Source organism: Phyllostomus hastatus, unplaced genomic scaffold (genome assembly GCF_019186645.2).
Source record: "Phyllostomus hastatus isolate PE091 unplaced genomic scaffold, TTU_PhHast_1.1 phas_scaffold_129, whole genome shotgun sequence".
NCBI classification, from domain to species: domain Eukaryota; kingdom Metazoa; phylum Chordata; class Mammalia; order Chiroptera; family Phyllostomidae; genus Phyllostomus; species Phyllostomus hastatus.
Genome location: NW_025334009.1, coordinates 4,190,475 through 4,218,330, shown reverse-complemented (window position 1 = coordinate 4,218,330; position 27,856 = coordinate 4,190,475). Strand labels below are relative to the sequence as shown.

The 27,856-nt window shown below is 57.0% G+C and overlaps 1 protein-coding gene and 1 long non-coding RNA gene across 2 annotated transcripts; one reads left to right on the top strand and one right to left on the bottom strand.

The window, feature by feature from the left end:
• Window positions 1-4,420, bottom strand: LOC123830468. Its single transcript, XR_006787771.1, has 3 exons — window positions 4,175-4,420; window positions 2,915-3,053; window positions 1-56 (listed from the first exon to the last, which is right to left on the bottom strand). It is a non-coding gene; the product is annotated as an uncharacterized LOC123830468 (long non-coding RNA).
• Window positions 3,290-25,781, top strand: RBM5 (RNA binding motif protein 5). Its single transcript, XM_045856739.1, has 25 exons — window positions 3,290-3,417; window positions 4,695-4,765; window positions 6,378-6,543; window positions 7,250-7,405; window positions 11,467-11,536; window positions 12,010-12,083; window positions 14,501-14,584; window positions 15,358-15,418; window positions 16,257-16,322; window positions 16,570-16,730; window positions 16,857-16,954; window positions 17,543-17,630; window positions 17,808-17,885; window positions 17,971-18,043; window positions 18,620-18,705; window positions 19,095-19,179; window positions 19,397-19,488; window positions 21,335-21,496; window positions 21,794-21,943; window positions 22,021-22,092; window positions 22,631-22,810; window positions 23,162-23,236; window positions 24,218-24,315; window positions 24,392-24,521; window positions 25,144-25,781. The coding sequence occupies exons 2-25, from the start codon at window positions 4,749-4,751 to the stop codon at window positions 25,267-25,269; spliced, it is 2,448 nt and encodes an 815-aa protein (XP_045712695.1). The 5' UTR covers window positions 3,290-3,417; window positions 4,695-4,748; the 3' UTR covers window positions 25,270-25,781.
• The last annotated feature ends 2,075 nt before the right edge of the window (window positions 25,782-27,856 follow it).

Here is a 27,856-nt window from a genome sequence, read left to right as displayed (position 1 = left end):
GGAGACATGTACGAGAGGCCCGTCATCCAGCCACTTCCACCGTGATGTTGGGCTTCCTGTTTCCAAAACAGAGAGAGAGAAATTTCTGTTGCTTATAAGCTACAAAGTCTGTGGTATTTTGTTGTAGTAGCCCAGATGGACCTCACACGTGCATACTTACACACACACACACACACACACACACACACACACGCTGTGAGAGAGGAGAGGGGGGGAGGGAACAGAAAGCAGTTACTCATCATTCCAAAGTCCAGATATTTCCACCTTTCCCTATCGTCATGTTTTCAAGTACCCAAAAGGTTTCTACTGTCAGTCCCTTAAAGCCCTCGATGTAGAAGGATAAGCTGTACCTGTGTAAAGATACTTTTCCAGGAGCCCTGGCTGGTGTAGCTCAGTGGATTGAGCGCGGGCTGCGAACCAAAGTGTCGCAGGTTTGATTCCCAGTCAGGGCACATGCCTGGGTTGCAGGCCACAGCCCCCAGCAACTGCACATTGATGTTCCTCTCTCTCTTTCTCCCTCCCTTCCCTCTCTAAAAATAAATAAAGATAAAATCTTTTTAAAAAAGATACCTTTCCAGGAAAAATATTTTCTAGTGCATTTGAAGTTTCTGGTTTGGAATCTCACTGACATCCTTCCACTTATTTTTGAAAGATTTCTTATCCACAAGACAGTGAGTGGCATGGGTGCAGTTTTCTGTAACTGAGCTTCCTCTGCCTTGTCATGGTCTATTTTTAAATTTGTACATGTGGCCTGAGAACTCAGTTCCACTAAAAATGCCTTTATCAATAATGCCAGGGAGCAAATTACGGTAAGTGTATGTACAGCAATACCATCACGTTGCTGGCTGGAGTCCAAAACATCTCTGTGAATCACCCAGGGATCCCTGCTTCTTTCTGCCACAAATGTTACACTTTTAGCTTAAGCAGTAGATTGATTTGTTGTTCAACAAATATTTACTGAGTGCCTACCACGTGCCAGGCACCAGTGGAAGCACTGGGGGTACAGCAGTGTGGAAAGCAGGACCAATAAAACACCTTTGGTCCAGTCAAGATAACATAAAGCATATAAAACAAAGTGGAGTCACTCATGTCAACCAAAATGGCTGTCAGTCACCATGACACTTTGGTTCAAGAGGGAAACGACCTAAATCAGAGCAGACACATCTGGCAAGGAGACACACCTAAGGTATCTGCACACGTGGTCAGAATGGACATGTCTGTAGAGCGGGACCACCCATAGATGGACTCCTGGGCAAATTCCTCACTTGCCATCAGGGGTGCCAAGACATTTATCGAAAGACCCAGAAGGGCGGAGTGCACCACTGTCCAGGCATAACTGAGGCAGGCTCCAGACCACTGCTGAGACAGCCGAGCTCCACACGCCAGAGTGCTGCTCTGGGCCACACTGGTCTCCCTGGGCATCAGCTGCTGGAGACTCTGCCCTGATGGACGGAGGACTTTGTTTGCCTACCTGGCTCTGGAGATCCTTCCTTGCAGGACGCTGACAACTCCCTTGCCCACCCTGCTGTCGCCTGGACCTGCAGACTGAGACTCTGGGACTCGGGTTCATTATCCCCTATTCACTGCCATGTGTGTATATTATATTTCTCTTAGATTGCTAGAGTGTGAGTAGGATATTAATGTATGTGATGTTCTTTTCTACTTTGGGTGAACCTGCATTCAATAAAGGCTCCGTGAATAGCATAATTAGTTACCTTGTGTGACTCTTGTCTGTTCCTTTGTGCTGTGCTGCTCAGCAGACAGCTAACCGGGCAGCCGCCCAGCTGACTTATAGGAAAGACTATATTGTGAACATATGCTCGTGACAACTAGCGAATTAAACAGACAAAAATCCCTGCTGTTTTGGAGTTCACATTCTAGGGGTTGAGGGCAAGGGCTCTGAAATCCAACTTCCTAGTTCATATCCCAGTTCCACCACTAGTTGCTCTGTGTCACCTACTGTCTCTGGGACATGATGGCTTTGCCTAGGTGGACAGCAGCTGCAGCTAGAAGTGCTAGAAATATCTAGGATATGTCTATCCTAGAAATATTTTGAAGGTAGAATCAGGATTTGCTGACAGGTTAGGTTTGAGAAAAAAGTCATGGATTACTCTAAATTTTTTGTCCTAACTGGAAGCAGGGGATCTCCACTTATGAGCTGGGGCAGGTTTTGGAGATGAGCTTGGGTTTTGGTTGGGTTAACTTTGAGATACTTATTACTAGGTGTCCAAACAGTAACTGTTAAATTAACCATGGAAATTACTTTCCTGAGCCGTTGCCTTAGAATCAGAGAATATCAATGAATGATAATTGGGTTGGCCAAAAATTCACTTAGTTTTTTCTGTAGGATGGCTCTAGTAGTGCTTAGTTGTCTCTAACTTCATTCGAAATTATGTTGTTAGATCACATTGTGACAGTTGTCATATCAGCCTGAATTTTAAAAAAAAACACGAACATTGGTGAATTTTTGTACAGCCATTTCAATATTGAAAATGGAAGAAAATATGCAACATTTTTGGTGTACTATGTTTTATTATTTCAAGAAAGATAAAAACACAACTAAATGCAAAAAAAAAGATGTATGCAGTGTATGGAAAAGGTGCTGTGTCTGATGGAATATGTCAAAAGTGGTTTGTAAAGTTTCTGTGTACTATTGATAATGTTGGCCAAATAATTCTTTGCTGTGGGCCTGTTTTATGCACTGGAAGATGTTTAGCAGCACCCCTGGCCTCTACCCACTAGAAGCCAATAGCAGGAGATAGTTAACATACTTAAAATATCCAAATCAATAAAGTTATTGGTAAAAATGAAAACTGTGTCTTTTATTTTACAGAAAAAACTAAATGGACTTTTTGGCCAACCCGATACTTTGAAGACCTGCTTTCCCGATTTCCATAAATTTCAAGTTCCTCACCTGCAAAGTGGATTTAATCACCATGTCATAGGTTATTCAGGTGAAAATAGGTATTTGTAAGGTAGCCCGATGATCTTAGTGTCCATTAAATGCAGCATGGTATCAACTAGCTTTTAATTCTCAAGCCGGATTGAAAACACTTGTAACAAAGGCAAAAAATTAGTACACCTAATAAAGGTAAAAGCTCTAAGACACGTCTGCAAAAGGCAGCTCGACAACGGTCAGGGTTTTGAAGAAAGGGAAATACGCAGGAAATTAACACGGGGCGTTCAGTAACTGACAGGCTGCCCTAGCGACCACACTTCCCAGCAGCCCTCGCGCAGCCAGACGCCTTCGCGGATTGGGCGCCTCCTCGGGAGGCGTGTCCGGGGAGGGGGCGGGCGCGAGGCACTGTGGGTAGGAGACGGCGGTCGACAGAGACGCCATTTTGTGGAGCGGCGGTACCCTGTTAGAGATTCTGAGGCACGAAACCGCTACTTCTGCAACTCCGACCCTTCCTGAAGGTAAGTGTGGCGGCCGGCCGAAATGGCCGGCCGTTCTTACTGTTGGGACAGGCCTTGCGGAGCCTCCCTTTGGGCCGCGGGCGGGCGGCTGCCGATCCCAGCGGATCTCTCGGGGGGCTAAACTACCCGAGGCGTTGGAGGCCCGCGCTGGGCTTCGCCGCCAGAGCTGTCAGCTTTCACAGTACGCCCTCCCGCCCAGCTCCAGGCCTGTTTCGTTCGGCCTCTGAGCGAGTCCCCGTCGGGACGCCCTTCCGGCTCTCCAGCCCAAATGAGCCCGGAGCCGTCGCGGTCCCCCGGGTACTCCCCGGCGATGCTGGCGGTTCTGGCCACCATCGCCCCGCAGCTGCACCTCGTCAGCCCCCTCCGTGAGGCTGCTCTGTGAGGTCTACTCTGTGGGCCGGGGACCTCCTGGGGCCGGGAGGGGCGTGTGCGGGCAGTTGGGGGAAGCCGGGCGCCCCGGCTGGGCGCCCCGGCGGCGGCGGCGCCGCCATCTCGGCCGCGACACCCCGCGGAGGTGGGTCTGGGCAGCGCCCGGGAGGCCCCGGGCGGCCTTGGCGATTCCGCCCGAGGCCTGGCTGCTCCCGGATGATTCTCTTCCATTAGTTCTGCCCATGTTCGTTGGGTGCCGGCTCCAGAACAGCGTCCCGGCCCTCGCAGGCAGCGGACGCGTTCTGGCCGAGGGCGATGGGTTACCGGCGCCCGGGGGCTGGGGCGCCGCGGGGTCGGGACTGGCCCCCGGTGTGGCGGGCATCGTTACCCGGAATGAAGCCGAGGTTTGCTCCGGTCGGACTGACTCAGCCGTCGCGGTGCGCGTGGAGTGGGTTTCAATCGGCTCAGCATCTCCCGCTTCCGATTTTAATTAATTTTTTCATCAGAAATGTTACAGAGTTTCGTGTTTCCCCTTGTGTTGACCAAGACACTGTGGTTGGCGTTTTCACGGCCGTCTGCCCCGCTGCTGGAGTTTCTTTGATGCGGAGCGAGGGAGCCGGTCGCAGCGCCGTCCTTTTTGCTTTGTAATCTCCGAGCGGGAACGGGGAGGCCTGGTCCGCTGGCACCTTTTTCTGGGTTTGTTGTGAAGGTGGAGTCTGCTGGGATAAGGTGTGCCTCCTTCTCCCGCCGCCCGCGCTGTGGACGAAGTGTAGTGCGACTTCAGTGCTGACAGTCGGCCCCTTCCACGGTTTCGGTGGCATTCAGGCCTCAGTCGCTTCCCACCTTCCAGAAAAATGGGCTCAAGTGGTCTCTCGGATTTGCAGCAATCAGTCTCTCTTCTCTCCTAGAGAAAAACCAGACTCGAACCTTGTGAAGCGGTGAGCTAGACCTTCAGGGAGGCCATGGGTTCAGACAAACGGTAAGTTGCTACTGCGCACGCCTTTCGCCTCAGTGTTTCAGTGACGCCTGAACGGTGTTGTGAATTGCCTGTTCATCGCACAGATGCTCGCGGGCCTGTTCGTGCCAGGCCCTGCCGCGAGCGCGTTCGTGACCCCGGCTGTCCCGAGCGTGCGGTTTAGCGAGAGAGTCGGTGCACTGTGTGCGCCGTGCTGTGAGAGAGAGGAAGTTGAGGGTGCTGTTGGAACGCATGGGAAGCATGTGTTTTTTCCTGGAAACGGCCAGGAAAGCTTCCTGGAGAAAGTAGTCTCTAAGAGGGAGCCTCAAGGGATAAGTAAGAACTCGGCAAAGGAGTGCGCGGTGCCGTGAGTCACCGAGGCTTCGCCGTGCGGGTGACAGCACCTGCGGAAGCCCGGGGACCCACACTCCGGGGCTCTGCACACGGCCTGGGCGAAGCAGTGGGCGGTCAGCGAGTGCCGGTTCTCGGCGTTGTCCCCTGCATAGCGAGATGACCCCGATTTACAGAGCTGAGAAGCATTGGCCTGTGGGTCACACACGGAAAAACTGCTGAAGGAGTAGTGGAGGATGAAGGTGAGAGAGGGTTTGGCTCCTGGGTCCTCTGTGGGTTTCTGTCCCCCAAACCACTGGATTTAAACACAGACCCTTTACTTCTTCACTCACCTGCCGCCTCAGTACTGATGCCAGTCCCAGTGGCGGGCGGGTCACACCGATGGCCCGAGGCACTCGGGGAATGTGCGTGTCACGGGGTGTCAGTATTTTAGTTGTGCCAGCAGTCCGTGGGTCCAGATAACTTACATTTACGTCTTTAGGGCCTCTCCTCCGGGACCTTCACAGCCGTGAAACAGTCCTAGACTTGTCACAGTCGCCAGTTTTTTAAAGTCTGTGTACGCTAAAGGAGGCCCTTGTAAACCCGTGCTTTGTATCGTCCTTACGAGCAGTTTTATGAACCCGGCAAACAGTTCATGAAAGAACTCTGTGTGCCTGTGGTCAGATGGGTCTAAGCCTCGTGACGACTTGCAGAGCCCCAGTGCTGCCCCGGGACCGGGACCGGACAGAAGCCGGGGCCGCGGGGAGTGACGTTCTCTGGCAGCGGCGGCGCCGGCCGGGTCTGACCGGGGAGCTGCGTTGTTAGCTGCCTGCGGGGAAAAGGGTCCTTTAGCTTACCCACGTGGCTGTGGTGCCCGCGAGAGCGGGCGCATCAGGGTGGGCTCTCCTCTGAAATTGGGTGCAATGCTAATAGTTTTTTCTTCCTGCCTTCGATCACTGAGGTCAAAGTCAGGAAAAGGGGGTGACGTGTAGACCACAGGCTTGGGGGACACGGGATACATTTGAACAACCTGGCCCTTTCCCAGAAATATTAAACCCAAACATTTGATAGCTGTGTTTTCAGATTGAGCATGAATTCCTAAAAATTACCTTTGCATTTGGGGATGTAAATGATTTCCCAGTGGTTGTCTTTGTGAACCAGAGTTGAGTGATACATTTTGAAGGATGCATAAAACTACTTGTATGTCTTATAAACTGAGCTGTAGGGTTTGTGTTCAGCCATGTGCTCTGAAGGCACAGCAAGTGATTTACGTGCTGCGAGTGAACGGACACCCTTCTCCCCGCAGAGTGAGCAGGACGGAGCGCAGTGGGAGGTACGGGTCCATCATAGACCGGGATGACCGGGACGAGCGCGAGTCCCGGAGCCGGCGGAGGGACTCCGACTACAAGAGATCTAGTGACGATCGCAGGGGCGACCGGTACGACGACTACCGAGACTACGACAGCCCAGAGGTGAGTGGCCGGCGGCCGTGCGTGGAGTTGTCAGACTCATGAACTGAACGCACTGACCCTCCAGGACCCTTGAGACGAGTGTCCCGAGTGTGGAGGTCTCTCCTCTGGAGTATTGTTGTTCTGGAACCTGTTGATCGACTGTGAGCCTCAGAGACAAACTTGACCTTGTCATAGTAACAAAGGGGCGGGCCATAGGGCTCGCCACGCACCCGACGCTTCTCCGCGCACTTCCCTGCGTGGACTCGCTTGGGCCTGCCTGCCCCTGCAAGGCGGGCGGGTGGTCTGCCCGTTTGAAAGACGGAGCAGGCGGCTGTAATGGTGTGCCAGCCCCGGGCCCCGGGTGGGGTTTCTGGAAGCTGTGGTTTCAGCCGCCTTGGCACGCCTTTCTTCATATTCCTTTCATACGTGGCTTTGTCTGGAAATACTTAAGTTGCCCGTATGATTTTGCAAGTAGTTTTTTCTTTTTCCACTTTTTCCACGCACATACTCTCTGTACTGCGACAGGTAATGGTGTGTCACTGTGCGTTGAAAAACTGGGCAGGGCGGTGTGGAACACCCTCCCGAACCGAGTGACTGCTGGCGGGGCGTTTCTGGCTTGGTTTTGCTGTTTTGGAAAACACCGCGGAACTCATTTTCACGGGAGGCCCGGACCGGAGGGCAGGAACCCAGGGTGACTTTACCTGCGATTTTGTTTCTCGCACCTCAGCGAGAACGCGAAAGGAGGAACAGTGACCGATCCGAGGACGGCTACCACTCGGACGGCGACTATGGCGAGCACGACTACCGGCACGACATCAGTGACGAGCGGGAGAGCAAGACCATCATGCTGCGCGGCCTCCCCATCACCATCACGGAGAGCGACGTAAGGGGGGCGGCCCTCCTGGCGGGCGGTCTGGTGGGCGCGACGGGCTTCGACCTTCTGCCCCTGTCTTCCTGTGTTACTGTTCTGTCTCAAGCTGATATCCCAACTAGTGATATAGGAGGAGGGTGAGCCCCCAAAACCCCGAATTTATGTATGAAAAACTGTGTATTTATCTTACATGTTGAAACTTAAGTCACCTTGAAAGTACTCTACATTTGATGGAATACCTCTATTGAGACTTTTCCACTGCTCCAAACAGTTTTTGAACTCGATTTTCATGCCTTTTAGTGTTTCTGCCGTTTTTGTTTCACCTCTTCCACACTGGCAAAATGTTTCCCTTTGAGGACTTTTTTAATCGGTGACACAAGGGTCACTTGGGGTGAGGTTGGGTAAACAGGGAGAGTGGGGCGTGGGGGTCATGCCACTTTTTGGTCAAAAACTGCTGAATACTCCGCGCAGTGTGGTGGGTGTGCTTGTAAATCACCCATGAAAAGGGGAAATTTGTTGAAAGAGTTCCAAAAAATATTCACTGGGGTCGAACGCAGCCTCTCACAACAGCACCAGCTGGTACACTGATCCACATGGGTCCCTAGAACTCTGAACTAGCAGGGGAAGCCTGTGCTACAAGGGGCCCGTCCTCCAGAAGATAATTCCAGGGGTTATAGGGGAGAGGAATCTCCCCAAAAAGAAATCTTTAGGGGAGACTTCTCTCAATTTGGTTCATTTATTCATATAAATTCATTTATCTTTAGACCTTGACAGTCAGTATAGAATTTTCAGATGTTCTTTAACCACATGGATCAGGTCTTGTTCCTTCGATATCCCTTAGAAGGTACTCAGTACATTCTTACTGAATTGGTTACTTACTTGCTGAGCGTGTGTCAGTAAAAACACTTTCTTCGTGATCCGGCCAGCCTTTGATTTTCTGAAAATTACACAGTTACCCATGGGAAACGTCTGAGAGGCCTGTTACAGAGGGAGGCCTGGCTCCCCACTCCGCAGACTGGCCAGCCGGGGCCTTGGTGTCCCGGGTGCTGCCTGGTTTCCGCTGGCAGCTCTGGCCCCCGCCCATTCCTTCCAGGCACTCCCACCGCCTTCCTCCCCTGCGGGCCGCCGGGGACCTGTGCTGCATCGTGCGCTTTTTTCCGTTTGAAGCTGCTTTACGTGAAGCCGTTCCTGGTCTGCCAGGCAGGCCTCCGTCCTCGGTCTCTTCCCGGAGCACTGGGTCTGTGCCGTTCCTGTAGCGCTTACGCTGTGTGACCGTCCCCACGCCCGTTTCACTCCCCGCTGGGACCGGAGACCCCTGAAGGCAGGGAACTGCCCGGCCAGTGCTGGTGAAGTGAATGTGTTCTGATTTGACTGAGGTCAAAGGCTTTTGGTAGGAGAGAGGTGGCTGGGGAGGTGCTGTCGGGGCCAGGTGCTGGCGTCTTTGAAAGCCCAGCTGAGCGTGAAGGCGTTCTCGAGGGTGTGGCCTGGCTGCAGCAGGGGCGCAGGGTGGATCGGCGGCAGGACCGCGTGGCGGCGGGTGGGCGGCAGAGGCAGAGCCGGGTGGCAGCAGTGAGCACGCACGAGGAGCAGGGGTGGGCGGTCCCGAAGGCGCCGGGTGAGGAACGTGGGCTTGTTTGTCCAGCTGTCCCCTTGAGTCTCTTGGGCCTGCGGCCCTGGGAGCCCACAGAGGAAGTGGGTGGCAAGTGGAGAGCGACGCCCTTGGCAACACTGCGGGGCCTCCCTGCTGCTGGTGAAACGAGGTGGTCGTGCTTGTGTGTTCTGGGTTTCTGTGGGGAAACACAAGTCTGGTTTTCGGAGTAGAACTTCTGAGCTTCCCAAATGCTACTCAGTAGCCTTAGAACTTCGCTTGTTGGGATCTGGAAAACATTTTCAAAGTATAGTATTTAATCTCCTTGGCTTTAGTTGATCACTTTCATTATTGTTTTCCTCTTTAGTTCCTCCTCCACTGACTCACACGTGAATTCTTAGAGTAACTGTCTTCAGTTACTATGTTGCCATGTATGTTACTATGTCACTAACCGTAACTAAAGTAACTGTCTTTAGTTACTGTGTTACTAAGCGTGAACCTGGATCTAGGGTTGGATCTGGCTCGGTGTAGTACTTCTCTTACTCTGTGAAAATGGAAGTACAGTTGATTCTCCTTACCTGCGGTAGGTTGTCTATGCCAGCGGTCCCCAGGCCGCGGCCAGCGGCCAGTCTGTGGCCTGCTGGGGACCAGGCTGCACAGCAGGAGGTGGGTGGAGGCCCGCAAGTGGAGCTCTGCGCGAATCACTGTCTGAGCTCCGTCTTCCTGCCTGCGTCCCGTCCCCCTGCACCGCTGTCCCTGGAAAAATTGTCTCCCATGAAACTGGTCCCTGGCGCCGAGAAGATTGGGGACCACTGATTTATGCTGTCACTGCGAGTTCGCCACTGTCGCTCCCGAGGAAAAGACCGAGCTAGGTTGTCGTGGCCTCTGGTCGCGCTCTCGTCAGCCTTGTTTACGTGGACTCACCCAGAGACGCCTCGCCGAGTGTGTGCTGGTGGCTTCGTGGCCTCCTCGCGCCGCGGAACACCGACAGCACCGCCGCACTGCGCGGGGAGAGCCGTTCCACGGCGAGGGCAGCGAAAATGGGGCGAGCCTGGCTCTGAGTGGACTGGAAAGGGCGCCTGTTGGTAGTGTGCACGCCGGAACCCGGCCGGGCGGCCCCTCGGCCTGGAGCTCATGCCGGGACGCCCAGCTCCCGCGCAGCGAGCGCTCGGCACGTGTCTGCAGAGGGGCACGAGCACGCCGCGGGGGCGCCCTGGGCCTCGCGGGCTTCCTGCGAGGGCGCCTTTGCAGGTGCGGCGTCCACCAATGCCGAGTACCGACCGCGCGGCCTGCGTGCGGCCTGCCCAGCAGGGGCCGCCGAGGCGCTCGCGTGCGGCCCCATTTTTTCCCCTGGGGTGTTGCTCCCTGGCATGGTGGTAAAGAGGCTGGCGTATTTCTTATCGTTGCCCTTTGCAGTGAGGGCTGGTCTGACACCAGTAAGAAACCTGCCCGCCAGAGCTGATTCTCGTAGGCCCGATTAGCGTTCGTTTTGATTTATTAGGGGCCTGTGTACGAGCTTTGTCAGTTTCAGTATTAACGTGAACATAAAATTATTTTTCAAGATGCTATGCAGAAAGTACTTTTGTTTTTCTACAAAAAGGAGTTTCTTTTTTTGGCCGTTGAATCTTTTTTTTTTTTTTTTAAGATTTTATTCATTTTTAGAGCGGGGAAGGGAGGGAGAGAGGGAGAGAATCATCAGTGTTCAGGAGAAACATCAATCGGTTGCCTTGCACACCCTCTATTGGGGACCTGACCTGCAGCCCAGGCCTGTGCCCTGACTGGGGATCGAACTGGCAACCTTTTGCTGCGCAGGATGAGGCCCAACCCACTGAGCCACACCAGTCAGGGCTGACCATCGAGTCTTGATCAGGTCCTTCAGAGGGCAACGACACACCCTCTGCCTCTCTGAAACCTCATTGTCCATCCCTGGCCGGGTGCTCGGGTGGTTGGAGAGTCGCCCCGATGCACCGGGGTGAGGGTTCGATCCCGTCAGGGCACGCACAGGGGTCAGTGACGCATATGTGCGGAGAACGACAAACACCTCTGTCTCTCTGTCTCTCTGCCACGCTCTCTTCCCCTCCCCCACCCCCTCTCTCTCTCAAAATCAGTAAATAAAAATATTTGTAAAGTCTCATTTTTTCCTGGTCCTTTAGAACAAAGGACAGTGAGATTACACTAAGGGGAGGGGGGTTGAGGGCGGGGCCCATGAGCAAGACTGTGCCCCAGGGTACGCAGCGCCTCAGGGGGCGGTCCCAGGGGGCCTGTGAAGAATGGCTTTAAGGGTGTAGCAACATAGCAATTGCTGTGATAATTTTTAGATTAGAATAGTTGCTGTATTCTGATTTTTGAGGCATTGCATTTGGGTGGTAGAGGTTCGGAAATTGGCCAATTCAGCAGTCGGTGTAGCCCCCATTCTTGAACTTTCTTTGGTACGGAGTGGTTTGAGGCCGAAGCTGTAACTGTGAATGTGTAAAACCCTGTGCAGATCCGGGAACTGATGGAGTCCTTCGAGGGCCCTCAGCCTGCGGACGTGAGGCTGATGAAGAGGAAAACAGGTGAGCGCTCACGCGGTTCCGCTGCTCTGGTCTCTTCCCCGCCCCACCTCCGTCCCTAAAGACCGTCCGGTACCCCCAGCCTTCAAGCACATGAATTCGGAATGAAAGGTTTGCCATGGCTAAGGAATGGGACTCTTTGAAAACGATGTTAGGAAGCATCTGAGGACCTTTTTAAAACCTTTGCTTTTAGGGACCTTCCTGTCCTTCGGTAAGTAGTGACGTATGAACTTGTCTGTAGTCGGTTGCATGGTTACTTTTTAAGCGTGGAATCAAATCGAGTGGCATTTAGCTCAGGCGGCTTGGTTCCTTGCCATGGCAAAGTATCAAGAAGATCCCCAAGTCAAGTCACATTTGTAAAGCTGCTTCCCAATTGGCTTTGTCACGCAGTGTTGAAGCAGTGGGAGAGAGATTCGCCTGTTATAAAGGAACTGACTAACACGAGTATCCCGTCTATATCTGAATGCTGTCTCTAGGTGTAAGCCGTGGTTTCGCCTTCGTGGAGTTTTATCACTTGCAAGATGCTACCAGCTGGATGGAAGCCAATCAGGTTGCTTCACTCACCAAGTCTAGATACTCATGAAAGTGGAACAAGTCTGTACAGTTTAAAAAAAAGGTTGAAGGAGTGGTTTGTTCCAAAGGAGTGACTTTTAAAAGAGAAAAGCTTTGTATATATTAAAATTGACGTGACCAGAGTAAATACAGTACCAAGGACCGTGTGGCAGTGTTTGCCCCACCTCAGACTTACCTACCTGGCAGGCCTTTGTTAACCGCCGAACACCTGTCTGGTGATTAGCGAAGCATCTGGATGGTCCCGTTTCCCTGGTCTGTTCCCGTTCATTATGTCCAATGGTCGTAATCTTAGAATATCCAACTCTCGGTTTTGACAACGAAGTGAATATAATAGAAGTCCGCTGCGGGCATTTTATAAATAATTCCTTGTTTCTGCTTGGAGACCACGAACCTCCGGGAGGCATTACTGCCCAAACGGGTCTTCCAGGCCTGTTTAAGGACCTGCTACAATTCATGGACAATGAGTCTGATGAGATTAGCCCGGGCGCTGGTGTCCTGCTGCCATCCAGTCTAGTCAGGGAGGCATGAACACCCTAATCTCCCTGGGAATGCCTGTGATAGCCTGTTCAAAGCGAGTCATTGGTGGCTCTTTGATGTGGCATTAACTGAAGTATCAAGATGATGTTCAGTGCTTGGCGCTCCAATAACGTTTCGACCAGAACTCCAAAGCACAGTATTGAATGCCTTAACCACGTGCGTTCTGGGAAGTTCTCTGAACTCCTGTTGCTTTTCTGCAGCATTTTGTGATTCATCGCCCATAAATAAGAACTTCTTTGTTACTATGCTGCCATTTATAACAAGACCCACTCGTTTTGGTTGATTTTGTTACAATGTTTAAGCCTCATTGTCTTAACCCAGAGGTGACCACCTGAGCTTACAAAAGTAGAGCTTCCTTTGTTCCGTCCCGCGGACACCGTCCTAGGGAGTTGAGAGCACGAGTGTCCCGGGAGTCCGTCTGCTTGACGCGGCAGCGTCCTGCCACGCAGCGGCTCTGCCGGGGGGACTTGACCGGGAATTTAAAACTCCTGTAAATTAAAGCCCGCAAGACACTGGAACATCCCGCAATTTTAATGTATACAAAGCTGTGTTCACGTGTAATGCTTTATTGCAGTTCGAATTCACTCCAGAACGAAAAGGCCAGCAGGATTAGGGACTCACGCAGCGGTAGTTCGGCGTCTTCCCCGCGCACATCCCTCCCAGAGGGATGAGCCGTTGACACGCCTCCCAGCTTCTCTGTTTCCGCTTCCGCACCGCACGAGGAGCGGACGGCCCTGCAGCTTTTCCCTCCTGGCCAGACGTGCGGTCTTGCCTTTAGACATTGCAGAGGCAACATGCACGGCATGTCTTAACTCTCCCAGGATTTGCAAGAACCAAATTGCTAACAGTATGTATGTTTAGAGGGGTTAGACTCCTTTTAACAATCTGGACGTTTAACCTCCTACTTGAATCTGTTCTAACTGTCAGAACACCCCACTCCCTCCCTACCTCCCCTCGAAAACAGATAGAGAAGAGGCGCTCCTGTGAAGTGAAGAGTCTTTGGGGGCAGGTGCGGGGTGTGCTCTTGGCTAGACTGGCTCAGCCTGGAGCTTGGAGCCTTTAAAACTTGGCTCCCTTCGGTCGCCCGGCCGACCTGAAGGACGAGGTGGTGTACACGCAGTGACGAGTTTTTCCTGCCCCCCTGAAGAAACTTCATTGGCCTCCTGGTTTCTCCTTTTGAAGAGAGTACCATCTATTTCCGTGAAAAACACATCTGTCACCTAGGACATTACGTGCTTGCAGTTGGCAGGAAAAAATCTCATTTAGCTGTTTTAGAGTCGATGGCATTCAGAATAGTCCCTCCCGGGAAAGACACGTCACCAGATTCCCTGTTAAAACGCATTTCCCTCCCTTGGCTCCCAGAAGACACGTCCTGAAGCAGGAATCTGGGGGCAGGGGACATGCGAAGGCTCGAACCTTGCATAAGGCCAGGGGCCTGGGGGAGAGGTGAAGCGGAGCCCGAGGACACCGGGCTAAGGGCTTAAGCAGGAGGCAACCTCAGAATTGGGAGCGTTGTGTTTTCTGCTTTTTGAACTAGACCGTCACTCTCAGGCAGCCTGTCAATGCCGAATGTTAGGACTTCTGTCTCTGCCGGAGACACGGCCTGGCGCATGTCAGCGTTTAGCGTTTGGCAGCTTCTCGGCACTCCCTGACTCCGTTTGCCTTTACTCCGCATCCCATTCTCTTGCTGCCTGTCTGAAGGATTGGATGGGCAGAGTATAGGTGGCGGTGGTTGGTCCTCCCCGTATGTTGTCCATTTAACTCCAGAGCACTGATTTTTCCGAAGTGTGCTCTGCCCTGGGAAAATGGACGCACGTTCCCCACAATGGGAATAACTAATTACTTTTTTTTTTACAGAAAAAGTTGGTGATTCAAGGGAAGCACATTGCAATGCATTATAGCAACCCCAGGCCTAAGTTTGAAGACTGGCTGTGTAACAAGGTACGGCTGGGTTCCGCCCGTGTGATGGAACCGCAGGGTCTCGCTGCCTCCGGGCGTGTGTGCGCCCAGACAGGGAAACGGAAGGCCACGGCCGCCCGTGTTTGTCATGGGGTGGTTCTTGTGCTCTGTGACTCCCTTCGGGCCCCCCCCCGTGTCCATGTTAGAGCACAGGGCTCCTGGAGCACTGGAGACTCGATTTGTTAAGACTCGGGCCCTAAGCCCCGTGTTTTAATAAAGATGTTAGGTTTGTTTCACTCTTCAGTCTCTTGAGTGCCGCAGCTCTCGGCTTCCGGCAGTCTCTTAATGACACTAACGAAAGTCCCTGTGACCCTGCCGGGCTGGGTGAGGTCTGTTGTGGTCCAGCACACCGTTTTGAACTTGGGTGTTGCCATTGACACCGTGAGAGGGCTCTGGCTCTCGGCCCCACCCGTCTCCTGCGTTCTCTGCGTTGCCTGTGCGCACGGGGCGGTCGGCGTCAGCTTTCTGGCACAAGGGGGAGCTTCGCCACCATTGGCTGTAGGTGTTTGGCTGAACTGAGACTTCCCCAACTTGATAAAAATGGAATTCTGCTTCAGAATATGCCAACTCTTATTTTTCTTGGAAGAATTGACATTGGAGAGCATTCCAGTATTTAGGTTCGTGCTCCTTTCCCTGGGATACGTGGTGTTATGCGGGTGCTTACTGGGCGTTGCCATGGCCTGCTGCTCTAACCCACATCGCTCCTGGTAAGCCTGGCCTACTGAGAAATAACAGATAAAAAATTTTTTTTCCAGTGCTGCCTTAACAATTTCAGGAAGAGACTAAAATGCTTCCGATGTGGAGCGGACAAATTTGGTAAGCCCACGCTCAGCTGTGTGAAATGTGCATTAAAACCTGGCCGGCAGGGCCCCGGCTGTGTGGGTGTGTGGGTCACGGCGCTGTCCCGTGCACCGAAGGTCAGGGCTTCCGCCCCCAGTCCGGACGCTTTCCCTGGGTTGTAGGTCTGATCCCCTGTCTGGGCGGGTGCAGGAGCCAGACCGATCGATGTTTCTGTCTCTTCATCTCCTGCCCTCGCTCTCTAAAGTCAACATTATCCTCACGTGAGGATTTAAAAAAAAAAAAAAAAACCCTGACAAATGAGGTTGTCTGGACTTGAGGGAAAGTGAGGCATTTAAAGAAGGGGCTTGGACACCGCCCTTCCACGTCCTCACCACGGGCTGGTGGGTGCCGCCAGCATCTCCCAGGGGCGCCCGCGTTCCTTCCGGCCCCAGAGCTGAGAGCTGAGCGCTGGCCTGGCCTGCCTCCTGCGTCTGCTCCCCGCTAGTCCGCGCGCCCAGTTTTTGCATTCCACATTGATCGTGTCAAAGTTCACGAGGCTTTATGATAGTCACAGATGATTAAAAAAGGAAATTATTTACTTAAAATTAAGACGTTGGGCCCTGGCTGACGTAGCTCAGTGGATTGAGCGCGGGCTGCGAACCAAAGCATCGCAGGTTCGATTCCCAGTCAGGGCACAGGCCTGGGTTACAGGCCACGGCCTCCAGCAACCACACATGGATGTTTCTCTCTCTTCCTCCCGTCTCCCTCTAAAAATAAATAAATAAAATCTTTTTTAAAAATTAAGATGTTGGGATTGTAATGTCTTGTCTGTCTGTCTTAATTACTGAGTCTCCCCTCCCCTTCCCTTTTGTAGACTCGGAACAGGAAGTGCCCTCTGGGACCACGGAATCAGTCCAGTCTGTGGACTACTACTGTGATAGTAAGTCCAAGTATAACCTTTGGCCTTTGCATTAGAAATTGAAGTTTTTTGCTTTCTTACCCTTTATGAGCAGCAACAGCTTCAGGTTGTCCCATAAAAGACTGGGTTTTAGAATCTTCTCCATGTCAAAGCGAAAGGTACACCAGGCTCCTCCTTGGACGGACTGGCTTGTGCTTGAGCGACCCTGGGAAGCACTGCCGGTGGGAAGGCTCGCGTGTGTCATTGGTCTCCTCCCGCCCCTCCCCAGCCATCATACTCCGAAACATCGCTCCGCACACCGTGGTGGACTCCATCATGACGGCGCTGTCCCCCTACGCGTCCCTGGCCGTGAACAACATCCGCCTCATCAAAGACCGGCAGACCCAGCAGAACAGGGGCTTCGCCTTCGTGCAGCTGTCCTCCGCCATGGTGAGGCCTCGCCGCGGCTCCCCTTTGCAGAGAGACGGAACCCCTTGAAAGGCAGACGTGGTTCATCCGATTGGGGTACCAGACTGGGACCCCAAGTCTAACGGGCTTTTTCACATTCTCTTTCAGGATGCTTCTCAGCTTCTTCAGATACTGCAGAGTCTCCATCCTCCCCTGAAAATTGATGGCAAAACTATTGGGGTTGACTTTGCAAAAAGTGCCAGAAAGTGAGTTGCTTCCCGTGTCCTCATTCCAAACGGCCATGTGCGCACACTTGCCCAGGGTCCCTGCTCTGAGGCTCTGTCCTCTGGTCGCCAACACTGGGGGGAGACAGTCGTCCCCTCTTGGAGTTCAGTGCCTCCTGTCCTCAATGACCAGTTGCCAGGAAACCTCAGAGCGGGGCAGAGGCGGGCAGGGCGGGCAGGGCGGGCAGGGTGGGAACGTGCGCTGTGCAGACCGATTCAGACTAGTGCGAGCCGCCCGGAAACGGCCCTCTTCTTCTGGAACAGCGCCGCTGATGGCTTCGTGAGCCCGGCGCTCCCGTCTAGCGGTGCGGGTTTCTCGTTTCTGGTGTCGTTGCTCACCCAGCAGACACCTTATTGGAGGGCAGGGTACAAAGGAGAACAGTGATGCTATGGGGACACTTGCCCGCTGGGGACATTGGCCATGGACACCCTCCTCGCTCCGAAAGGTGGCCTTGCTGGCCCTTGAGACCTGCCTGCAAAGGCTGCGATGAATTGCTGCTTCCGTGGCCGTGTGGGGTCGGGGGGTGGTTACTGGGGTGGAGTCGCGTGACTGGATCCTTGTGGTTTCAGAGACCTGGTCCTCCCAGACGGTAACCGGGTCAGCGCCTTCTCTGTGGCCAGTACAGCTATTGCTGCTGCCCAGTGGTCATCCACCCAGGTGAGGGAGAGGGTCTGTTTGCTCAGAGCAGTGTGGGGGTGTCGCCCACAGTTCACGGAAGTGACCTCCCCGCGGTGCTTGCCTGAGTAGCTCTCCAGCACGTCTGTGGGGAGTACGTCTTGGCTTCTTTCCTTGGTGTCCACTGAGTGTGTGTTTCCTCTCCTTCTGACACTGTAGTCCCAGAGCGGCGAAGGAGGCAGTGTAGACTACAGCTACCTGCAGCCAGGCCAGGATGGCTACGCCCAGTACGCTCAGGTAGGGAGGCTTGGCCAGCGTGCGACTTCTGGTGCCCCGAGCGTGCCCGAGGACAGCGGCTCTAACGGTGGGCTTTACTCTGCAGTACTCGCAGGACTACCAGCAGTTTTATCAGCAGCAAGCTGGAGGGTTGGAATCTGATGCGTCATCTGCATCAGGTAGAAACTTCGTCTTCCTTTTCTCTTTCGTTTAAGCAGCTGCAATTGAGGAGGTGCTCCTACATGTTCTAGGAGACCCACAGCTCCAAGTCCCTTTCCCTGCCAGCCCGGGGGGCACCTTCGGGGCTGTCACCGTGCCTCAGGGGCTGGGGACGAGGGGAAGTGCTCGTGTTCATTCTGGGGCTTCGCCTCTGGTTCCCCTCTCTGTGCGCTTAGGCCTCACGAGTGCCCACGCGGGCTCAGGTGACCCTGGAGTCTGGCGCCCAGACCTCCATCAGAAGGGTTGCTATAAAAAGCTTTTGCTTAACTGTTATTCCAGAATTATGAAAGCCTTAGAGTTACATCTTTTCTTGGCCCCAGAGTAGATACGGACTCTTTCTTTCTTCCTGGCCATCACAGAGAAATGTGTAACTGTGTCACATTCTAGTCGGATCGCAAAGATGAAAATGGCATAGGTGCAGGGTATTTCGTGGGAACGAGATTATTAAGAACTGGTGTAAAGACAGACAGAAGGCTAGACCGGGCATTACTGACGAAGGTGCCTGGCTCTCCCTGACCCCTGGGTTTGCATCACAGGCGCCGCAGTGACCACCACCTCGTCAGCCGTGGTGTCCCAGAGCCCCCAGCTGTACAGTCAGACCTCCAACCCGCCCGGCTCCCCGGTAAGCCTGTCGTCCTGTGTCCTGGGTACGGGGCCGGGGGCTGTCGGGGAGATGGTTTTCTGGACAAATGCCTTTCCTGCTGTGTGAGCCGGGGCTGAATAACACACGCTCCAACCTCACTTCTCCATCGGACCGTATTAGATAGTCCAGTTCCCTTGTGTGTGTATTTAAGATGTGAGGTTCCAAACAAGGTGTACTTGCGCTTTCCGCGTGCTTCGACCTGGTGGCCGGTAGGGGGCATGTTGTGAGCGCCCGGCGGGCTCCGGCGCCGCCTCGGGCCCTGGCTGCAGCGTGGGTGTCGGGGAGCCCGTCCTCCGGGACGGCTGCGGCAGTTCGGTTCTCCCCGAGGCTATGCGGCCGGACTCACGCGGAGCTGCTGTTCTTTCCAGACCGAGGAAGCGCAGCCTAGCGCGAGCACCAGCGCGCAGGCCCCCGCCGCGCCCCCCACCGGTGTGGTTCCTGGTACCAAATACGGTAAGCCGGACCTCGTGGCGGGCCGTCGACAGTGGGAGGGCGCTGCTTGCTGCCTCTGGTCAGTGAACCAGAGTCCCCCTCCCTCCGCGGGCGTCAGGGGGACACCTGGGGTGTGGGAGGAGACGGCGGTGGCGCCTGCCGCACCTCGCAGCTCAGCGTGGGGCCGCGGCCCGTTCCTCGCTCCTCGCGGACCGACTGTGTCCGGTCTTGTTTGCAGCCGTGCCGGACACGTCCACCTACCAGTACGACGAGTCCTCGGGGTACTACTACGACCCGACGACGGGGCTGTACTACGACCCCAACTCGCAGGTACCAGAGACACCCGGTTGCGCGCGAGTGTGCACGTGTGAGGCGTGGGAAGGAGGAGCCCCTGCCGAGGAGCGAGCGACCCTGACTAGTTCAGCTTCTTCAGACCCGTCGAGATGGGACGTTTATATTTTAGGGTTTAAGTTTTTAATTTGTGGGCTAGAAGAACTGGGGAGATGTAGTGCACCCAAGAGAAATGCACAAAACTGAAGTGTGCAGTTCTTCGTTTTCGTTCGTGCACACCCGTGTGCCGGCCGGCACGGGGGCCACGGAGACCGCCCCTGGCGCTGCAAGAGCCCCGGGCCCCGCCCCTCCAGGAACCACCGGTCTGGCCCCTGGTGTGTTACCATGGTTCGTTCTGTCGAGTCAAGTTTGTAGGCGGCTGCTAACTTTTCTGTAAAAACCTACATGGAAATTTCCAGGTGTGTTTTTACTTCCATATATCCTTTTTTTAAATCGAAATGAAATCACGTAACCTAAAATTCACCACTGTGACCATGTGGAGCGGACGAGTCCGTGGCCCTGGTATCCTCACAGTGTGGTCCGACCGTCACCACCGCCCAAGTGCACGATGCTCTTGCCACCCGAGACACGCCCCGGGCCCATCACCGAGGTCACTCCCTGGTCCCTGGCCCCGGTGACCACTCTCTGCGTCTGTTCCTCGGGCTTGCCTCTTCTTGGCTGTTCAGATGAATGGAATCAGTCACCATGTGACCTTTCATGTCCGGCTTTTAAGATTTTATTTATTCTTAGAGCGGAAAGGAGGGAGATAAGAGAAACATCAAATCAGTTGCCTCTCACACACCCCCTACTGGGGACCTGGCCCACAACCCAGGCATGTGCCCTGACGAGGAATCGAACCAGTGACCTTTTGGTTCTCAGGCCAACACTCAGTCCACTGAGCCACACCAGCCAGGGTTTGTGTCCAGCTTCTTTATAGCAGCCCCGTGTGTTCTTGAGGGTAGGAATTAGCAGATACGTGGAGTGATGTTTTATTTGGGGTGCTGTATGTGATTTTTAAAGAGGAAAAGCAACTTTAACGCTCCATAAATAAAAAACTATTTATGGTCAGAAGCTGTATATATAGAATAAGAAAACAAGTGCTTTTAACAGGAACTTGGCATTGAGCGCTCGTGGGTGTCTGAGAGAGTGAGGCGGGAGGTGGCGGGCCCCTCCCGCGCGGGCCGAGCCTCCGCAGGCTCCCTTCGCCCTTCTCCCCGAGGGCGGACCTTGTCCCGGGAGCTGCTCTCTGCTGGACACAGCCGTTGTGACTCCTGTGTCTGGCCCGCCCCCTTCCCCGGAAGACACATAACAGGCGGTCTCTCCTGGGTCGCTTGGAGCAGGTAGAGGGACAGCCTGGGGAATGAAGAGGGGCGACAGGTGCTCCCTCCCCGGGGGCAGCTCTCCCCAGAGCCCTCAGGTGCAGTCCCTCGTCTGCCACCTCCTTCCAGGCACCCACGCTAGTGACCTGGAACCCTGTGTGTGAGGGCCTCGGGGCCCGGTGTCGTGTGTGGTTGGAGCTGGTGCCAGCTGTTTGCTGCCTGTTGTGGGGTGTGTGCTGGCTGTCGGGTCCCCTGTCGGCCCAGGGGTCAGATCGGTGGGAACCAGACTCCGGAGAAGAGATCACGCTCCGCTGTGGCCCCGGAGGCTCCCCCCCTTCGCAGGCTGGTTCGTCCTCGCCCACAGCGCAGTGGGCGGCCGCCCGGGGCCAGGGAGTGCGCCCGTCTGCAGTGGGTTGATGTGTGTGTGTGTTTGATGAAACAACTCTGATGGGCCTTTTTGACAAAATATGTCTTTAAGTTGATGGTTGGACGCAGCAGAAAGTCCGCATTCATTGTCTTTCCCCCAGTACTACTACAACTCCCTGACGCAGCAGTACCTGTACTGGGACGGAGAGAAGGAGACCTACGTGCCTGCCGCGGAGTCGGGCCCCCACCCGCAGGCCGGCCTGCCCCCCGCGAAGGAGGGCAAGGAGAAGAAGGAGAAGCCCAAGAGCAAGACGGCCCAGCAGGTGGGGGCGCGGCCCGGCCCGGCCCGGGCACCGCGGTTCTGTCCGCGGCATCGGGCCCGAGTTTGTTTTGTTTTCTGGTTGTAGCATTTATGTTAACTCTATTTGGATTCTTAAAAATGGCCACACACCTTACATCCAGTCTGGGGGCGGGGGGCATTTCGCAGTTTACCTCGCGGTGTCCGTCTGTCTGCCCGGCGTCCAGCAGGGCACCGGACCGGCACAGGAGCCCGAGTAAGTGTGTTCTTAGTGTCTGTGCACATATATAACTGTTTTCCGCCGTGGGTGTTTTGACACTAGATCGCCAAAGACATGGAGCGCTGGGCTAAGAGTTTGAACAAGCAGAAAGAAAACTTTAAAAACAGCTTCCAGCCCGTCAGTGCCTCGCGAGAAGAAGAAAGGAAGGAGTCCGCCGCGGCCGACGCCGGCTTCGCGCTCTTCGAGAAGAAGGTGACGGCGCGGAGCGGCGGGCACGGTGGCGGGGGCTTTCGCCGGGCGGGGGGCTCACGGCCCGTTCTGTTTCCCAGGGAGCCCTGGCCGAGAGGCAGCAGCTCATCCCCGAACTGGTGCGGAACGGGGAGGAGGAGAACCCCCTCAAAGTAAGGAGGGGCCGCCTGTGTCCTGGATGGGGGCGGGGGGGGGGTCTCAGAATCTCAGCTGCGTGTCGGCTGCCATGAACGCTGCCTAAAACGTGCTCTGCCCAGCCTTGCTGGGCGCTCGGAGCAGCTCCTGCCTGTAGACGCCACGCTCAGGGCTTTGCATTTCCTGTGGGAGCAGGCGAGGGGAGCGGGGAACGGGGCCTGTGCTCCTGGACTTGGCTGATCGGGGTTTATTGCATCTGTAAATAGGGTTTTTATGATGCGGAAAGAGAAAGTGAAGGCAGGAAGAAATCTTGGTAGACGCTGGTCTGTGTGGACCGTGTCTCTGCTCGGCCGTGTTTGGGGTCCCCCCGCCCGTGCAGCCGGCGGCTGGAAAGCAGCCGTCCCAGGGGCTGCTGCGTGCGGCGTGCGTGAAGTGGGGCCCGGGCCACCGCGGGGTGTCTGTGCCGCCGCGGGTGGTGGGTTCCTCCAGCCAGACCCGCAGGCAGGGCTATGTTCCTCCTGGACGTGCCCGACGCGCCCCTCCTCCTGTCCCCAGAGGGGCCTGGTTGCCGCTTACAGCGGCGACAGCGACAACGAGGAGGAGCTGGTGGAGAGACTGGAGAGCGAGGAGGAGAAGCTGGCCGACTGGAAGAAGATGGCCTGCCTGCTCTGCCGGCGCCAGTTCCCCAACAGGGACGCCCTGGTGCGGCACCAGCAGCTCTCGGACCTGCACAAGGTGACTGAGCCTGCTGCGCGGCCGCTCGAGGCCGAGGCCGGGCCCCACAGTGAGCCGGGCTGTAGTCTGTTGGGGGGGGTGGGGGTTGTGCCTTCCGTCCGTAAAGAGCGCCTGCAGGGCGGTCAGCCGAGGCCTGCGTCAGGGTTAGGAGGGAGCGGAGCGTGGTGGCCCCACGCTCACTGGGCCCTGGGTTTCTTGCTGTGGGTCGGTGGGCTGGGCTCTGACTCTTACGGTAGGTAAGAGTCCGCTACAGCGGAGCAGAAAGTGTAAATGTGGGGCTGTGACCGTGCTCCGGTGTTCCGGATTGGGTTGCCCTGGGTTCTCACCGAGCTTGTCACGCCTCTCCTACAGCAAAACATGGACATCTACCGGCGGTCCCGGCTGAGCGAGCAGGAGCTGGAGGCCCTGGAGCTGCGGGAGAGAGAGGTGGGTGGGGCGAGGTGCCGCTGGGACAAGCGTCTCGGGGTCTGCGCCTTTCGCCTCTGTGGGTGGCACGTAGTTTTAGGTCCCGGGCCCAGGAGGCTGTGTCATGTGCTCAGCGCTAGCCACTGGAGCGGGCTCGGCCCCAGGGAGGGCCAGGAGGGCCCGCACCGTCCCTGCGTGAGCACACACGGACGGGACGCCGGGGACCGCTCGTGCGCCCTGAGCGCCAGACGCTTGCTGGTGAAGGACGCGGCTTCCGCGGAGGAACGGGGGCTCCTCTGGCCCGGCCGCGGGGGCCTTCCCGGGCAGCGAGCCAGGCTCCAGACGAGGCCCAGGGGACAGCAGGGCCCAAGGTGACTGCCGGCGGTGCAGGAGGAAGCAGTGGCTGGGCGGCCTGGGGCCGGTGACGCGTGGGGTCAGTGTTACCGAGGCAGGATGAGGTCCCCCGGGCAGGGGTCGAACATGAACAGGACCCCGGGGGTTGGGGGCGAACCGGTGGGCGAGCAAGGGAGGGTCCTCTCCTGGGGTCACTCTGAGCATCTGCGGTTAGGGTTTGCTCTTTCTCTCTTCCCTGTTTTCTCCACGGTTCATGGTGGCAGCTCCCCAGGGACTGCCGAGCAGGTCTCCGGGGGCCTCCCGGGCGGCGCCTGTCCCTGGCGGTGGGCCTGTCCACAGGCTGAGGGCAGGGACAGCCCTGCCCTCCTCTCCCGCCAGGGCCCCGGCAGGCTGCGGGGGGCGGGGGGGGGCGGCGGGTGGCGGCAGGTCGGTAAAACTGCCGGTGGAGGCGCAGGTCCCCGTCTGTCTCTGACCACCTGCCGGGCCGGAGGCGGCTCGGCGCCCAGAGGGGACCGGGGCGTGTGTCCCAGACCGCTCCTGGAGGCCCGGCTCCGGGTTACGGGAAGACCGGAGGTCCCGGAGCAGAGCCACACGCGGCGGTCCCAGCTGGGGTGTCCGGGCCTCAGCCGTGTCTGTCCTCCCGCGTAGATGAAGTACCGGGACCGGGCCGCCGAGCGACGGGAGAAGTACGGCATCCCGGAGCCCCCAGAGCCCAAGCGCAAGAAGCAGCTGGACTCGGGCACTGTGTATGTGTGGTGAGCCCCTGCGCCTGCTCCGCCGGGGCTCGAGCCGTTGGGGTAACTCTGTGTTTGCCGCTGGCAGGAATTACGAGCAGCCCACCAAAGACGGCATCGACCACAGTAACATCGGCAACAAGATGCTGCAGGCCATGGGCTGGCGGGAAGGCTCGGGTTTGGGAAGGAAGTGTCAAGGCATCACCGCCCCCATCGAGGTGAGCCAGCCGCCCCGGCGCCACCCTCCTTCCCGGGGGTGCTCGGGAGGCGTGTGCGTGATTTCCGTGGGCTGTCGGCACCTCGGGGCAGACCTGCTTGTCTCCTGAGGACTCTGTGTTTCCATGTCCTTTGTCACAAACCAACCCCTGCTTAACGCCAGCTCAGACCCACGTGACCTCCACTGGACTTTTACAGGTACTTGCGCTGTACCTGCCCCTCACTGGTTTTGGTCCCGTGTGAAGCCAAGTACAGCACAGTAGGGTTTTCGTCCCTGACGAAGCCCTTCAGATGGTCAGAGCCCGCCCCCCCACATTGACTGGCCCTCTAGACAAGACTTGCGCCCCAACCCCCCCCCCCAAGCCTGGTGGCAGTGCCCGGTCAGCCTCTTGCCGACCGCGCGTGCAGGGAGCCCTGCTGACGCCAGGCTGGCCGTCCGGGCGCAGGTGCTCGCTCCGCAGGCCCTGGGGCCGGGGGAGTGGAGCGTGGCTCCCTGCCCGTCTTCCGCCCTCACACCTGCTCCAGGCCTGCAGTGCGCGGATCTGGTCTTCAGACGGCACTTCCTCTGTCTGCGGGTGGGGGCCTGGCTCCGCGGGAGCGCTCACAGCGGTTTTGTGCCCCCAGGCTCAAGTCCGGCTAAAGGGAGCTGGCCTGGGCGCCAAGGGCAGCGCGTACGGACTGTCCGGTGCCGACTCCTACAAAGATGCCGTCCGGAAGGCCATGTTCGCCCGCTTCACAGAGATGGAGTGAGGCTCTGAAAGAGGAGGAGGAGGAGGAGGAGGAGGAGGAGGAGCTCGGAAGGCACAGAGAGCAGGCCATCATCGCCCGAGGCGCTCTTGCCCCGTCTCTGAGGGCACGCTCGTCCTGTCACGGTTCCAGGGCGAGCCACGTCGCTCTGCAAGGCTCCCCCGCGTCGAGGAGTTCCCTCCAGGCTGCCGGGTGAGCGGCCTTCCTTCCTGCCCTGCCGGAGGACTTGTGGGCCGGCCGGGGCACCTGGGCTTTTCCGCCGCGGCGCGCGTGACGCAAGGTACTGTTTCCCACGCGCAGCCCGGCGCGGCCCTGGGCCCGGTCCCGCGCTCCGGGGCGTGCGCGCTGGGTGCCCCGGTGTGAGACACCAGAGCCCCTGTCGTCTGTCGTCGTGCTTTTTCTCGGCAAAAGCCTTGTGTATATTTGTATATTAAACATTTGTACAGAATTTTGGAAGATTTTCAGCCTAGTTGCCGAATCTGGCTTCTTTACAAAAGAAACACCTTGAAAAGTGAGTGTCTGCGCCTCGTCATTTCTGGGTGACGGACCCCGGGTGGGGCCGGCGCGCACGTCTGAGCCATCCGGCGCCGCCCAGCGGCCTGCGGGTGGTGGTCTGCGCCGCTCCCCGGGCCCCGCTGTGCCCGGGCCTCTCAGATGCTCCTCCCGCTGCTGCGCTCGTTCGGCGTCACTTGGCGTCACTTGGCGTCACTGCAGTTTCGGGTGCGCGGCGCGGCGGGCAGGCGTCCTCACATGCAGACCTTCGAGCGCGGGGTGACGTGTGAGCCCCTGCGTGGAGACGCAGTCGCAGCTGAGTCCGCTTTTCCCCTTCCAGCCCCTGAAGACCCAGGGGAGCGTGCCTGTGCCGCGGTCTTCAGGCTGTAGCCCAGGCGTGCAGGGGCGCCGAGGGGTAACGTGGGGTCAGAGAAGGGGGTCGGTCGGGGGCTTGTTCTCAAAGTTACAGCTCCATGGCCTTGTGGATGGCCACGTCTTCCCATACTCAGTTGGGCCTGGTCCTTGGCAAAGTGAGACTGGAAACGCTCAGGAGGGGTTTCTCGGCACCTGCGCTCACCTGACCTCCCAGGGGTTGCCCTGGGGAGACCGAGCCCAGCTGTTACTGGGCGGGTGAGGCCAGTGCAGAAGCCCCAAGCCTGGGTGTCCTGTGGCATAAGGCTGGGGAGCCCCACAAAGGAGGTCCAACCCGTGGCGGGAGGCCAGCCCCACCCCCAGAGCCTTTGCAGCGTCCTGGGCGTGCTGGCGCCTCTCCGCCCGAGCCGCAGCCGCCTCAGACTCGGCTCTTCCAAGCATGCACGCACACGGGACCGGGGGAGCCCTAGAGTATGCGCCCCAGCCTCTCAAACTCTGAGCCCTGCGGGGGCCTCGGACCAACTTTGCACTGGGAAAGGCACTGTGCTGGCAGCCGCTCCTCTCAGGCGGCCGAGAAAAGACCGTCCTGGGCCACAGCATCTGCCCACGGCACTGGCGTGGGCTTCCCCGTGGACACAAAGTCCACGTCTGTCCCTCCGAGAAGCTGAAGCTCCCCTCCCGCTCCCCACCAGCTCCACAGCCACACCTGCCACCGGCGTAGCTTGCCAGGTGACTGCAGCCCTCACCTGGCGTCTGAACCAATGGCCCCCTTTCTCCAGGCTGTGCCTCGGCCCAGATCTTCCATGTGAGATCGTATTTGGGGATCCCTCTGGTACCCAATGGCTCACCCCCTCAGGATCTAAGGCTGAAGCCCCAGGGGCCTGGCCGTCCCCTCACCAGTCCCCCAGGGTCCGCTCCAACCCCAAGCCAGGGGACGACGAGTGGGCTCTGCCCTGCGATGTCCCGTCCTGCCCTGCCCCCGTCACGGAGCCGTGGTCCCCCCTAGCCGGGCCTGAGACCGGGGCCAGGCGAGAGCTGTGCTGGCTTCCCAGCCAGGGAAACCCAGACTCCGAGCTGGGAGGGCCTGTCGCTGAGCCTCGGGAAACCTCCAGGGATTCCAGGCCCGGCCTGCCCTCGGCTGGGACAGCTGCTGCGAGGTGCGGGGCTTTGAGGGCCGTCCAGGAGCAGCTGCCGTGGCCGCGCATCAAACGCCCTTCAAAGCCCAGATGAGCAGCCAGGCCTGAGCTAAGCTCCCCAGGCATGCGGTCTGGCTGGGGGGTCTCAAGGGCGCCCGGAGCCCAGCCACCAGCCACCCTGGGTCCCGAGGGACGCCCTCAGAGACAGGTGTGTGTGTGTGTGCCTGCACGAGTGCGCCTACACGGTAGGGCAGGGGAGTTGGGGGAAGTTGCCCCCAGACTGGACCCTGGAGGAGGCGACGGTGCTGCTGGTGACCACCAGGTGGCAGCACTCCATCATCTATGGGGCAAGGCTGGTTAAGGTGCTGGTGGAGGGAGGGCTGTCTCACCCAGTCCTGGGGCGCTCCAGGGTCCCCGGGTCTCTCCCAGGGTCTCTCTGAGATTCAAGCACACCTGGCCAGAACTCAGGCCGTGAGGCCCTGTCGGGGCTGGCCCCGCATGCTCGTGACAGGTGTCCCACCCCCAGGGATCCCCTGCTTCGCCGCAGGGCGAGGGCCAGGCTGCCGTGACGTGCTTTAGTCTCTTGACAG

Bases quoted from the DNA above. Each gene is read 5' to 3' on its own strand.
- RBM5 (XM_045856739.1), top strand. The intron at 16,731-16,856 runs GTGAGGCCTCGC...ATTCTCTTTCAG, and splicing joins TGCAGCTGTCCTCCGCCATG to GATGCTTCTCAGCTTCTTCA. The intron at 22,811-23,161 runs GTGACTGAGCCT...CCTCTCCTACAG, and splicing joins AGCTCTCGGACCTGCACAAG to CAAAACATGGACATCTACCG.